We start from the raw sequence: 14,388 nt of genomic DNA, 5'->3' as shown, positions 1-14,388 counted from the left end.
CCATAAGATAGGTGGTGTATCTTCTTATATGTCCCAAATATGCACCTGGATGATGAAACCTGCCAGCAAAATGCCTCTCCAAACCCTTGAGGGTCAAGAAGGGTCACAAGGAACCCCTGTGAAAAAGAGATGACTATTGCTGGCAAAACAGCAAGCTTTTAAGCAAATAATCTGAGATGGATCATGTTCCCCCTCCTCCCCCCCCCCCCCCCATCAATTCAGGAGCAGCAATTTATGGGGCTTTTCAAAAGATCTAACTAAAGAACACTGCCAAGACCACTCACACAAGAAGACTGATCAATGAGAGTTGGAAGTGCCCTTCTAAAAAAAGAAAGGTAGTACACTACCTACTACAAAAACTAAACACCGACATTCTAGTCCATGCATTTCATGAAGGCCTCATATAGCAGGCCTTATTGGACTGCACCTCAAGTTTTCCATTATCCTTGCTTCCTGCCCCAACATCTCTCTAAACAATAAAGAATTTAGCTCGTTCAGGTCAGATCCAGCATTGTAGAAGGTAAAGCCGAGCGAGATGACCAAAGTGCTTTAAGAGGCTGTGCGGCTGCAACACTGGCTGTGATCTAGGGTTTCAGTGGCAAGAACACAAGCACAGTCAAATTAGTCAAGGGTCAAGCCAACCTCCAGTGACGCGGTCTAAAACCAGGCTTAGGAAACAACATTGAGGAGGCAAGCAAAGCAGTAACGTGAAGTCTCTGCAGGCCAGACAATTGATAGGGGCCTGAAAAAAGGAAACTAGGATGCTGGGAAGGACACAAAATTGAATTATTTTACAAAGTCACTTTCAAGAGCATCTCTGATAGAAAGTGGGAGGAACATATCAAAGAGACAGCAGGACAGGCCTTGGTCTGGGGTTTTAAGTTACTAAACTTTAAACAGGTGGGAGGCAGGTCCAGAACGGCTCTGCCTAAGCTTCCGGTGCCGTGCTAGGAGCAGAGCCTAGTATGAGAAGACAGGAAGTACATACACATTCACAATGGCAGGGATGCCTTCTTCGATGGCCAGTAACAGATGTAAGATCAGTTCCTGCTGTTGAAACATCTTACTTGAAAGTCTTATTATTGTTAATACTTTAAGTAACAATTTTAACTGCAGAGTCTGGGAAGAGATGTTAAACATTAATGTTTCTGCCTCCAAATTTCACATGCTATCGCTTACCTCATCTAAGGAGTACAGCATCAGTGAATCCCAGGGGTGGCTGGGATGCGGAGGGTGACAGGTGGAGGGGCGGACCACACAAGATTTATTAAGGCTTTCAAATCCGACCCAGTCCTCCGTCTGGCCCTCACCAGGAGGTTGACTGTAATGAGATATTACTGCTGGGAGAGGGTGCAGGTGTGTGGAGGCGGACAGGTGTGTAAAGGGAATCAGTGCCCAGAACGGAGGCGCTCTACCACACTGTGCTTCTGTAGAAGCCTTCACTCCACGTTCTCATATTACTAGCACGTTCTCACGGTTTCCAACACACTCACCTATACCTCGTTTGAGAGTAAACACTCCCTCACTTATGGCCACTGCCTAGGGCAACACAGAGCAAAACAGAGTAACACATACACGGAGTCAAATGAAGCCAATATGGGCCGGTGAACCACTGACACTGTACGGTAAAGTTGAGCTCAACAGGGACACTGGTAATTGAAGGCGCCTCAACATTTAAAACAGAATTACTACTAAACTGTAGACTGCTTAAAGACAAAAATCATGTCTTAGCCTATGCTCCAAGCTACTGCCATCAAGTCGATTCCAACTCATAGCAACTTGGTCTGTATCTTTCCCAATTCCCTGGAAAATGTCTTGTACCTAAAATAAAAAAATGAAACTCACTGCCACTGAGTTGATGCTGACTCATAGGGATGGAGCTATAAGGCAGCGGTTCTCAACCTATGGGTCGTGACCCCTTTGGGGTCGCACAACCCTTTCACAGAGGTCACCCGATTCATAACAGTAGCAAAATTACAGTGATGAAGTAGCAATGAAAATAATGTTCTGATTGGGGATCACCGCAACATGAGGAACGTATGAAGGGTCTGGCATAAGGAAGGCTGAGAACCACTGCTGTAGGCAAGGCAGAACTGCTCCAGCCAGTTTCTGAAACTGTAACTCTTTACAGGAGCAGAAAAACGTCATCTTTCTCCCACAGAGGTGGTTTCAAACTGCTGGCCCTGTGGATGCACTTGCAATCCTTTATCTACTAATCCATTCATTCAAGTCACTGAGCGCTGAATGCCTACTATGCACCAAGTTTAGTGACAGCTCCATGTTCTTAAAATGAAAGGGATTTTAATCCTTATAAGGGAGCCCCGATAGTGCTGTGAGAGAAACTCTGGGCTGCTGACCACAAAGTCAGCTGGTTCAAGCCCACTAGCTGTTCCTTGGACTAAAGATGAGGCCATCTGTTCCCTAAAAGCTTTACAGTCTCAGACACCTGTCTGTTCTGGCTCTCTGGCTTGGAACTAGTTTGCGGTGAGATGGCCAAACACACCAAGAAGGTCGGGATCGCGAAAACATACAGGGCCCGCTATGGCGCCTCCCTCAGGAAAATGAAGACAACTGAAATCCACCAACATGCCACGTACACTTGCTCCTTCTATGGCAAAACCAAGATGAAGAGACGCGCCGTGGGCATCTGGCACTGTGGTTCCTGCAGTAGCTGGGGGGGCCTGGACCTGCACCACCACCTCTGCTGTCAGAGTAGAGTCCGCCATCAGAAGGCTGAAGGAAGTGAAAGACCAGGAGAAGCTCCACGATTTGAAACATCTCTGGCCTGTGATAAATGGGTTAATTTATGTTTTAAAAAAATATGAAACCCTATTCTGTCTACACCCCATAGTCTATTCCGACTCATACTGAGCATATAAACTATATTAACTATACTACGCTACAGATGGTTGCTGAGTTAGACTCGATGCCGGTGGTTTTAATATCAAATGATCACCATTCTTGTTGCCCTTCTCTATTCTTGATTACGAACTTGACTAGAATAATGTATTTCTATAGCATGCTTCAATTCTCAAGTCAAGGGATATGTGAGGGGGGCTCAAAAAATGTGGGGGGGGGATGGAATTAAGAGATAATGAATTTTCACCACAAACTTTTCAAAGCCTTCCTATATATACATATCATTAATCTAAAGTTTCTTTTCTTTCCACCTTGCCTCTGGAACAGATTCCTAATGCAGCCATGGCCGTGAAAACACATGATACCATCACTTGACAAGCACTTTGGTAACAATGGCTAAACTGGAGCCTGTGGCTGAAAGCTTATCAGCAACAGGATTTTTTAAGCCAGACCAAGAACAGCAACTGACCCCTTGATTTGCCCACGATTCCTTATGGTTGTACCAACTCTTAGTCTTTTTGCCCCCTAAGAGTGGGGGTAGGGAAGTTAAAATATAATCACACCATGTTAAATAATATTTAAATACCAGGTAGAATTTATGTTTTCTCACACTGTCCATTATCTTCTTTAGTTCTCAAAATGCATTTGACAGCTGAGAGTATGTGTCCTGCCTGCCCACCATGCCTGAGCTGGGACTGGAGTTTCCAGAGAGGTCTTCCGAGGCCCTGGGTACAGGACTCTCCCCACCACAGCTGCTTCCCCTCCGGCCAGCGCTTAGCGAGCTGTACGGACTGAGGAGAGAATGAGTCCATGTAAGGTCAGGCAACATGAGACAGCGTTATCAAAACTGCCAACAGCCTGAGGAAAAGCAAAAAAAGACCAAACTAGGCCAGATGTTGAGAAACAAAGTGGGCCACAGATGTGTGAAGAAACATTTTAGTATACACTTAAGTTTGATGACCAACAACAATGTGCCGTTCGCAAATCCTCAGCTGTCATAATTTCTATCTAGCCCATTCAGTTCCGTTTGCTAGAAATCTTCTAAACCTCTTCTTAAAAAGAGAACTCTCTTCAGGGGCAGAAACAAACAAACCCACCCCAGCTACGATCGCGTCCTTCGGTCCAATGGCGATATTCATTTGATATGATGCTTCAACCAGGAAAGATAAGCAGAAATACCTAGGTCTTTTACTAACCTTTAACTTAACAGAATGCCAAACAGATCTGTGCACTTGATTTATTTTTTTAAGAGATGAAATTCTGAATAACTTGCTTAGTGTATTTACTATTACACTCCTAAGAGTAGGAAAATTATATTCAAAAGAGCACTCACAAAATGTATCATCATAGACATCCAACTCACTTCTTGACCTCACTGACTGCACGCCAGCTGTGGGGCAGGTAACAAGACTGGGCACAGTCAATCCAGTCTAAAGAAAAGCTTTCACTAAAGGAGAGCACTAGTAGCCTCTGGGACTCCCCATCTTCTTGCTATAAATGGAGGTACACGATCATGCTACTGGAAATAGCAACCATTCAAATGTCAGTTTCCCATAGTTTAGCAACTCTGCTATACTGGTCATTCAAAGCTTTTTCGATTGCTAGGGGGACTAGGGATGGGGGAGGCTTTCTTTGATTCTAGAGTTATACTGTGTTTAACTTGAATAGACCTTTCCCCATCCATTAAGTTTATAGGGAAAATTGTTCTCCTTTTTATTGTTTTAGTTCAAGGTGTCAGGTTTGGCTGATTCTACATGGAGTTTGACCTGTTTCTCTCACTGCTGTGTCCTTGTGGCTGAACAGTACCTGGTGCACAGTATATTCGTATGCATATACATGTATACATGGATGTGTCTTGATTGAATGTCTTTCTATGTGAATGTGTTGACTATTAATTATTCCTGTGATCTATGGGGTTCATTACCTTTCCAAGAACTTTTCGCTTTGCTTTCTGAATGCTTTTGTGTTGGAAAGAACCCACCCCTAATGTGCACCCCTTGTTGGTGACAATCACTCAGGCCCTACATGTAAACAACGGCATGTGCACAGAGCCCAGCTAATGCTCAGACAACTTCGACGTCATCAGTCACCTCACTTCTTTCTCTAAATCCCACAGCTAGAAGAGAGCTAAATGGTATAACACCATGAGGACTCAATTAAGCCTATATCCGCACGCTGAGAATTCTCCTTTGCCAACTAATTACTTCTCCACTGAAATAATTTCTTTTATCAAAGCAAGTGCGGTGTAGAACGGACACCGTGAGAACCAGACACAAGTCATACACAAATTCTGCCAGCAAGAAGCGACCACTGTCACTAAGCTGCCCCACAACATGTTCTTTCTCCCTCTCGGATCATTGAATTTAATTTCTATTTAAAAGAACGGCGCTTTTCTTTTGGGGATGGGAAGAGTTGGGAAGGGTGTGTGAACAAGTTTGTTGAAAAACCACAGTCAACGATCCGAAGAATATGACCTACTGGAAATTATTAAAAAAAAAAAAAAAAAAAAAAAACTTATTGCAAGGAAAATGCTCATCAGCCCCTTCCCAGTCCGGAGCCGGGCCACTGGGCATAATTTGGGGGTTACTGGCTTCAGCCCAACAGTGGCAAGTTTGACATCCCTTCAGTGAAGTAGAAGATGAAAGAAGCGACAACGTGGCCACCAGCTCAGTTGGCCGCCAGCTCAGGGGCACCGAAGGGCCACTGTCTGCTCCTAAATTTGGCTAGGGGGTCCGGCGGGTGGAATTAGCCTTTCCCTCCCCCCCCGCACCCCCCCCCCCGCAGTACATATGGTCCACGCGCCTCCCGGCTCCAGTCAGCAAACTCAAACCAGAGGCGGGTTTGGGGGCAGGCGGCCGGGGACCCCCAGGAGCGGCTCTTGTTGGGGGAGGGGGCCGACGGCGCAGGCTGGGGGGCGTCGGGCAGGGAGGGGGCTCGCCGCCCCTCCCCCCGGCGGGGCCCGGTCCTCCCAACGGCGGCGCGGCGGCTCCCTCTGCCCGCGGCCACGGCCGACGCGCCCTCCCAGCCCGGCCCGGCCAGCCCACGCCACGCCCCGCGCCCCCGGCGCGGCCCCGGCGGGTGGGCCGGACGCCCCCCGGACAGCGCTCCCCCGGGGGGCCCCCGGCGCGGGCGTGCGGCCTAGTCGGGGTTACATAACGGGGCCCGGCCCCTCCAGCGTGGGCCCGGGGCCGCGGCGCCGGCGGGCAGCGGGGGGCGGGGGGGCGCCGGCACTCACCTGCCGTAGATGCCCTCGGTGATCCGGTTCCGCTTCAGGGGGCGGCGGAGCTTGCTGCAGTCGGCGTTCCGCCGCTTCATCCTCACGCTGGGGGGCCGGGTGCCCGCGCCGCCGCCGCCTCACCCCCGCCGCCGCCGCCGCCGGCCCGCCCCACTTCGGGCCTGGACTCTACCCCTGGGGCTGGTCACGCAGACATGGAACCAGCACCGGGGGGAGGGGGAGGGCCGAGGAGGGGGGGCTCAGAGCCTCCTCCGCCTTCGGAAACAAAGAAATGACAATTCCGGGGCCCGCCCGCCCCAGCACCAGCCAGCCGCCTGCCCCGCCTCCGGGCGCCGACGGACGGCCCTCGGGGCCAATCAGAGGCGCCGCCTCCGCGATGTTGGCCAACCCCAGGGCCAGTTGAGGCAAAACGGACTCTAGACCCCGCCTCCTTGAAGGACAAAAGAATGCACCAATCATTAGAGTGTCTAGATCTGTAGCCGGACCTATCAGAAAAGATTTAAATAGAGGCTTATAAATAGGCCCTATAAATATAACATCCTATATTTTGCCTTGTTGCGAAGGTACACGTTCTTATTACTGGATTTCACTCCATTGTGTTATAGTTGGTGCCAAAGCAGAAGGTGCAGACTTCATCAGAAGCTATCACCCCGCCGTCTATTAAGTCGCGGGCCGGGCTGGCGGCATGCGGCGGTCCTGCGCGCTCCCATGTGCTCCGGTGGCCGCGTCATTATGTAAGGCGCTGGCAGCGGCCTCCCGACCCGGGAGCCGCCCGGGAGAGCGGCGAGGGCCCTCTTGGCGGGTGCTCGAGCGCCCCGTCAAGCCAGCCGCATCAGCGCGCGAGGGGGGTGCGAATGACAAAGCAAACCCCGCACACATACACACACGCACACCCTGCTAGCTTCCCGCGACATGGTGACAGGGCGACAGCCAATCACAGGGCGCGGGGGCGGGGCCTGTGGTCCCACCCCCAGAGCCTGCCGCGTCACGGGGAGGGGCCGTGGGCGCGCGCCACATCGCGCGAGGCTGCCGGGGACGGTGCGCGGGGTTCGCGGCCACCTGGCGGGCGAGGACCGGGGCGCCGCCGCGGAGCGTCCGCCTCAGGCATGTGGTTTCCCAGCCGCGGGCTGGGGTGGTGGGGTGGAGGGTCGTGGTTAAAGGATGGGCGAAGACAAGACGCCTTGTTGAGCGGCGACTTTGTGCAAGACACCGTACTGGTTAGTTTTCATCTCTTTGCCGCCCACTCCCCCTATCCCCACCCCCCTACCCTCAGACCTAAAAACAACAACAACAACACACTCACTGCCATTGAAACCGTGCTGACTCATTGCGACCCTGTAGGACGGGATGGAAGGGCTGGGCTAGTAGTTTCAAACTGCTGACCTTTCAGATCACAGCCCAACACGTTGCCACCACGCCACCAGGGCTCCTTACCTGTGAATTAGCAAAATGACAATTAAAAAAGGCTAGAGGTAGGGAGGGCAAAAGAGGAGCTGATACCAAGTAAATGTTTAGAAAATAATGATGGCAACATATGTACAAATGTGCTTGATACAACTGATGTTTATAGATTGGTATAAGAACTGTAAGAGCTCTTAAAAGAAACAACAAAGCAAAGACTATTTAAGAAAGAAGAGTGCATATCATCCGAAAGAAAATGTAGAAAAGTAGGCACCTCACAATAATAGCCGAAGAGGAAAACAAACACCTTAATGCAACCGTTCGCATTTTATTAACTTTCTTTCTAGTTTCACCCATGGATGATTTTATAATTATTATTCTTAAACGGAATAGTGACCACAGTCCCAAAAAAAACCAACTCACTGCCATTGAGTCAGTCCCAAGGCAGAGACCTGACAGGACAGAGTAGAACTGTCCTTGTGGGTTTCCAAGACTAAAGGAGTAGAAAGCCTCCTCTTTCTCCCATGGAGTAAGCTGGTGCTTTGAACTTATGACGGTGCTCCTAACCCCCAAAGCTTACCAGCTATGCCACCGGGGCTTCTTACTAAACACACTAGAGATCTAGTTTTGCGTCCTGCTCTTTCCTTCACAAGCATTGTATGTGTCTTGTACAGGTACATATTTCTGATGGTTGCACAACGAACCACCAAGCGACTGTGCCAACTCAACCACTCACCAGCAGCGTATTTTAAAGCTGTCCAGAGACTAGATGCCATCTTGCCCTGTCCAGGATGGATAGACCTCTCCCTGCTCTGTGATCACCTCTTAACACCACTTTAAGGAGGCATTTGTAATTAAAGTAGGGGTAGTCCTCAATCAAGCTTACTTTCTCCTGCTCACAAACCTTCAAAGAGACCTCTGTGCCTGGAAGAGAAAAACCCTTTCCCTTTAGCATGGGGACCAGGGCTGATCAGGGCACACCCTCGTTTGCAGGCAAGCAAACCTTGCTCTTTGCTGTCTTTAACCCACTGGAGGCCGTGGTACCCATGTAGAGCATCTCCATCGGTGCTGCTGTTCCTTGGTGGTTTCTTAGATGAAGATCGTTTATCTACCTTGCCACAAAGCTTCTTGGGAATTAGATTCCTACAGCAAATGCTTTTTCAGAGCAGGGTTGAAAATTCCAGCTTGACCACCTAGGAGCTTACCCAAGTTACAGAGCCTCTGTTTCCAAAAGGTTTGTCTTAAGGCTTGGAGGAGAATGAAGCCCCGAGTCAAGCCTGCAGTAGACACTTCATAAGGGGCAACTGCTGTTAACCGTGTGCTGTTCATCTCTCACTTCCCCTCCAGCATGTTCATGTAGTGACCCTGGGGAAACAAGGATTACAATTGAGCTGAGGATAGCTCCTACAGAGGGAGCATTGCACCGTTTCACACATAAGGAAACTGTACTGGCATCTGCCTCTACAGCTCCAATTCGACGCAGCCAACTGCATGGGGCTGACCTAGCTTCCCCTGGGCTTTATTCTTGTCCCACGGCAATCACAAAGTCCAGACATCCAGACTCTTCTACTTTTCCAGAGAACTAAGAGAAGATCCTCATGGTTGGGTTAGAATCAAAGCAGCCTATTTATCCCACAAAGGTGGTCAGTCACCCAAATGATCATATCATGGCAGCCAGAGGTAATCTGAAGAATAGGTTTGATGCACTGAGCACTAATAAGCGAAGGCCAGGTGAGCTGTGGGATGGCATCAAGGATGGCATCAAGGACATCATACATGAAGAACACTAAGCAGCCTTTTAAAAGACAAGCAAAGTGGGCATGAGAAGAGACTCTGAAAGGCACATTTGAGTGCAGAGTAGCTAAAACAAATAGAAGAAAGAAAGCAGAACCAAAAAAATTTAAGTACAACTCAAAGAAGATAAGGAAAGTGTTACCATGAAATATGAAAAACAAAAGGCAAGAATGTGCTCAGCATGTCTCAAGCTGAAAGAACTGAAGAAAGACCCAAACCTCAAGTTGTAATATTGAAGAAATTATGGACAAAATATTGAACAACGCAGGGAGCATTAAAAGGAGATGGAGGGAACGGGGAGGGAGGGGGGGGGAAGAGGACCTGATGCAGAGGGCTTAAGTGGAGAGCAAATGCTTTGAGAGTGATTAGGGCAAAGAATGTGCGGATGTGCTTTAAACAATTGATGTATGTTTATGTGTGGATTGTGATAAGTGTTGTATGAGTCCCTAATAAAATGTAAAAAAAGAAAAGAGAAAAAAATGATTAGGGCAAAGAATGTACAGATGTGCTTTATACAATTGATGTATGTATATGCATGGATTGTGATAAGAGTTGTATGAGCCCCTAATAAAATGTTTTAAAAAGGGGGAAAAAATGAAACAATTTTATACCCAAAAAAAAAAGAGATGGAAGGACTACATAGGGTCTCTATACCAAAAAGAATTAATCAATATTCAACAATTTCAAGAGATAGCATATGATCAAGAGCCAGTGGTGGTGAAGGAGGAAATCCCAGCTGCACTAGAGGCCACAGCAAGAAACAAAGTTCTGGTAATTGACGAAACACCAAATAAAATGTTTCAACACTCCAGTGCAGCTCTTGCGGGGCTGTACACCAAGACATTTGGACGTTATCTCCCTGGCCAATCAACTGAAAGAGATCCATCACTGTGCCTGTTCTCAAGAAAAGTGACCCAACAGGATGTGGAAATTATCAAAAAGTATCACTAACATCACATGTAAGTAAAATTCTGCCGACAATGCAACAACAGTTGCAGCAGTCCTTTGACAGAAAGCCACCAGAGGTTCAGGCCCAGATTCAGAAGAGCCCCTGGAATAAGGGATATCACTGTTGATGCCAGATGATCTTGGCTGAAAGCAGTGAATAGACATGTTTACCTGTGATTCATGGATTGTTGGGATCATCACAAACTATGGATAACTGAAAAGAATGGGAATTCTAGAGCACTTAATTTTGCTCATGTGGAATAGACTAAGAGACAGGGGTTACTGCCTGATTTCAAAACAGGAAAGATGTGCATCAGGGTTGTATACGTACTTTCATTACCCTTATTTGATCTATATGCTGAACAAATAATCTGAGAAAATGGGTTATATGAAGAAGAACACTATATTAATATAAAGATTGGAGGAAGACTCATTAACAGCCTTCGGTTTACAGATGACACTGCCTTGCCTACTGAACATGCAGGACTGGTGAAGATCAAAGATAAGTGCTTTCAATCTGTGCTACAACTCAACGTGAAGAAAACCAAGACTTCACAACTGACTAATAGACAGTACTATGACGAACAGAAAAGATTGACATTGCCAAGGGTTTCCTTTTACTTGGCTCCATAATGAATGTACATGGAAGCAGCAGTCAAGAAATTAAGTGACGAATTGCATTAGGCTAATCTGCTGCCGAGACCTCTTTAAAGTGTAAAAGACCAAAGAGTTCACATTGAGGACCCAAGCCATGGCGTTCTTAATCGCCTCATATACATGTAGAAACTACAACACATTAGGAAGAACAAAAAAAAGAATGAATGCATGTGAATTGTGGTGTTTGCAAAAAAGATTGAATACCCACCGGACTTCCAGAATGGCAAAGGGCCCTGTTTTGGAGGAAGCCCAGCCAGAATGTTCCTGGGGAGCCTCCAGGGGAAGACTTTACTAGCACTAGCAACGTTCCAGACACGACTCTACGCACTGTGTACGTTTTTATTATCCCCACACAATCACTCTGGGGCACAGATGATTGTTGTAGTTGCAGGTGGCATCCAATTGGATCCAACTCAATGACCCTATAGACAGCAGAAGAAACACCCCCGGTTGGCGCCATCTTCTCAGTCCTTGCTACGTCTGAGTCTATTGTTGCAGCTATTGTGTTGATCTCCTGTCTGGAGGGTCTTCCTCCTTTTCCATCATCCGTTGTTTTACCAAGCATGATATCCTCCTCTAGTGACTGGCACCTACTGGTAACACATTCAAGGTACCTGGACAAAGTCTCATCATCTTGGCTTCAGAAGACCCTCCTGACTATAATTCACTCTTTGGCAGTCCTATATTCCTCACATCAATCCTTCCCTGGTCTTCCTTATTCACTGCCCAGCTTTCGAATGCATGTGAAGCTATTGTGGAAGCTTTTGTCATTGACACCTTTGTCCTTCAAGTGAATCTTTGCTCTTTAACATTTTAAAGAGGACTTTTGCAGGAGATTTGCCAAATGCAATTATGTCGTTTGATTTCTTCTTGCCTGCTGCTTCCACGTGTGCAGTGATTGTGGACCCAAGTTAAATGAAATCCTCCATGACTCAGTCTTTAATTCATTTATTGTGATGTCAGCTTAGTCCAGTCGAGGCGTTCTGTTTTCTTTACACTGAGTTGTAATCCACATTGAAGGCTGTGGTCTTCGATTTTCATCAGTAAATGCTTCAAGCCATCTTCACTTACAAGAAAGGTTGTTAATGGCCTTCCTCCAACCCTGATCCCATGTTCTTCATGGAACCCCTCTTCTCAGAATGAATAAATAAAGTGAAAGGAGGCAACCCTGAGGCACACCTTTGATGATTTGTAACCACACAGCGTCCCCTTGTTCTGCTTAAACAATTGCCTCCTGGTCCATGTACGGGTTCTGTGTGAGTCCAATGGTGAGTTCTGTAAGTATCCACAGTGCCACATGTAGTTTGTTTTGATCCAAACAGTTGAACACAGTTGCATAGTCAATGAATCACAGGTAAGCACCTTTCTGGTATTCTCTGCTTTTAGCTATGAGCCATCTGATCACCACTGATTCATCTGATTGTAATGATGACTGGCCCCGTATTACAGATATTACAGATATGAAAACAGTGGTGCAGAGGGCTTAAGTCACTCAGTGACAAAACTGGCATTCAAACCCAGGCAGTCTGGTACCAGAGGCTGAGCTCAAAGCCACCATTGTGAGTATTAAAGATTTTTCTGATTTAGAAACTGCCCTTGAGACAGTGTTCATTAGAAAAGCCAGTTACCAAAAGTACGAGTAGTTATCATCTTTGTGGGAATAAATTATAGCCATGTGAGAAAAAAAATCTGAAGTTAATCCCCCCATCATTCACCGATTCGGTGTTTGTGATTTGCCTCACTCACTGCCATCAAGCCCATGACAACTCAGAGCAATGCCATAGGACAGGGTCGAACTGACCCTGTGGGTTTCCAAGACTGAAACATGTTGCAGGAGTAGAAAGCCTCGTCTTTCTCCCTGGAAGGGGCGGATGGTTTGGTTAACAGCCCAATGCATGTCCTCTGTGCCATCAGGGCTGCAAATGAACTTGCCTACTCACTGCAAAAAGTATCGCTGAGCCAAAATCAATATAGGCATATCTCAGAGATAGTATGAGTTCAGTGCCAGGCCAATGAGTCACATTATTTTTTTGTTCCCAAAACAACAGCAACAAAAATCAAACTCACTGCTATTGAGTTGATACCAACTCGTGGCGATAAAGTACAAGAGCCCTGGTGGATTTCAAGACTGGAACTCTTTGTAGGAGTAGAAACTCCATCTTTCTCCTGTGGAGCGGCCCGTGGTTTCGAACTGCTGACCTTGCAGTACGCAGCCCAATGTGTAACCAGTGCATAGAAAAGTTATACTTACAAGGGACTTACAATATTCTACTAAATGTACAGTATGAAAAAGTTTGAAATCATGAACATCACCAAAACGTGACACAGAAGACATGAGGTAAGACACACGTGTTTGGGGAAATGGCTCCAGTAGACGTCCTCAACGCAGCTTTGCCTCAGACTTTCAATTCATTAAAAGGCACGGTATCTGTGCAGCACAATAAAACAATCGTGTGCAGAACAAAACATGTGAGCCCACCCACTGGTCACATTTCCAGCTGCGCCCCACCAAGGCAGCCCTCTGCCTGCTTGTTTCAGCTCTCCCACTTTAAACAAGTATCTTTTACACAGTCTTTTAGAGCCATAATTTGCATTAAAAACAACAAAAAAAACTTTGTTAGTGATTTTGCCACGTAAGATAGCCCCTACCCCACCGTGTCCACGTGATTCCTAAGTTAGGACGGCTGTGGTTTGCCTTATGGAGAAATCATGTTAGCTAAATTTTGCTGAGACCTGAGTTATAAATATTAACAATCTCTGAGTATAGTTGACCAAGCAATCAGTTAATGTATCAACCAGAAGCACTGAAACCTACACGGGCCAGAATGCAATGGGACTGGTTTGTTTTCCTGGGAGTTACAAGTTTCCTGCTTTTGACAAGGCGCAGTCTACCAATCACTTTTCCGTTGCTCATTTTACTGGAAAATACTGAGTTTGCACTTACAACAGGCCCAGCTTTCCCAGGTTTGGCTGTATATGGAAGAAGGTTCTTTAAACAGGAACCCAAAGAAAATTAAGTCGTAGATGGATTGGTTGGTGAAAATATTGTGACAAAGGCTCTCAAGAACCTGATTCCTTATTTCCCCAGGGAGCAGTGACTCAATATTCACTTGGTGTTCTCGGTGAGTTTACAGACCAAATCTACTACGGATATTAAGAATTGGCTGCATACAAAAAATAAAATATTGCTAGTTAACATTTTTCTTTAAAAAATATACTTCCAGTTTTGGAGGAGATGAAAAGGAGCACTTTTTATAAAGGTTCTGTTGCTGCTGTGAAGGGTAGGTGACGTGATGATGATTCACTGCACTGAACAGAAGCAATGTCCAGTCCTACAGCCTCGTACAACTGTTGCTATTATTGAGCCATTGTTGCAGTCGCTGTATCGATCCATCTTGTGGGGGTGGGGGAGGGGGGTGTTTTCCTCATTGTCGCTGATCCTGGACTTTACCAAGCAGGATGTCCTTCTCCAAAGTTCATGAGACAAAGTCTCA

At 46.9% G+C, this 14,388-nt stretch overlaps 1 protein-coding gene across 1 annotated transcript in view; it reads right to left on the bottom strand.

Annotated features, from left to right (window-relative positions):
* The window catches only part of MACO1 (macoilin 1), a 69,226-nt gene extending 62,859 nt beyond the window's left edge, over positions 1 to 6,367 (bottom strand). The window contains exon 1 of the mRNA XM_075552605.1: positions 6,095 to 6,367. Coding sequence (XP_075408720.1) covers positions 6,095 to 6,174 — 80 coding nt within the window. The 5' untranslated portion in view covers positions 6,175 to 6,367. The remainder of the gene's footprint in view (positions 1 to 6,094) is intronic.
* Positions 6,368 to 14,388: the final 8,021 nt, after the last annotated feature.

Source organism: Tenrec ecaudatus, chromosome 1 (assembly GCF_050624435.1).
Source record: "Tenrec ecaudatus isolate mTenEca1 chromosome 1, mTenEca1.hap1, whole genome shotgun sequence".
Classification (NCBI taxonomy): domain Eukaryota; kingdom Metazoa; phylum Chordata; class Mammalia; order Afrosoricida; family Tenrecidae; genus Tenrec; species Tenrec ecaudatus.
This window is presented reverse-complemented; position numbering and strand designations above follow the sequence as displayed.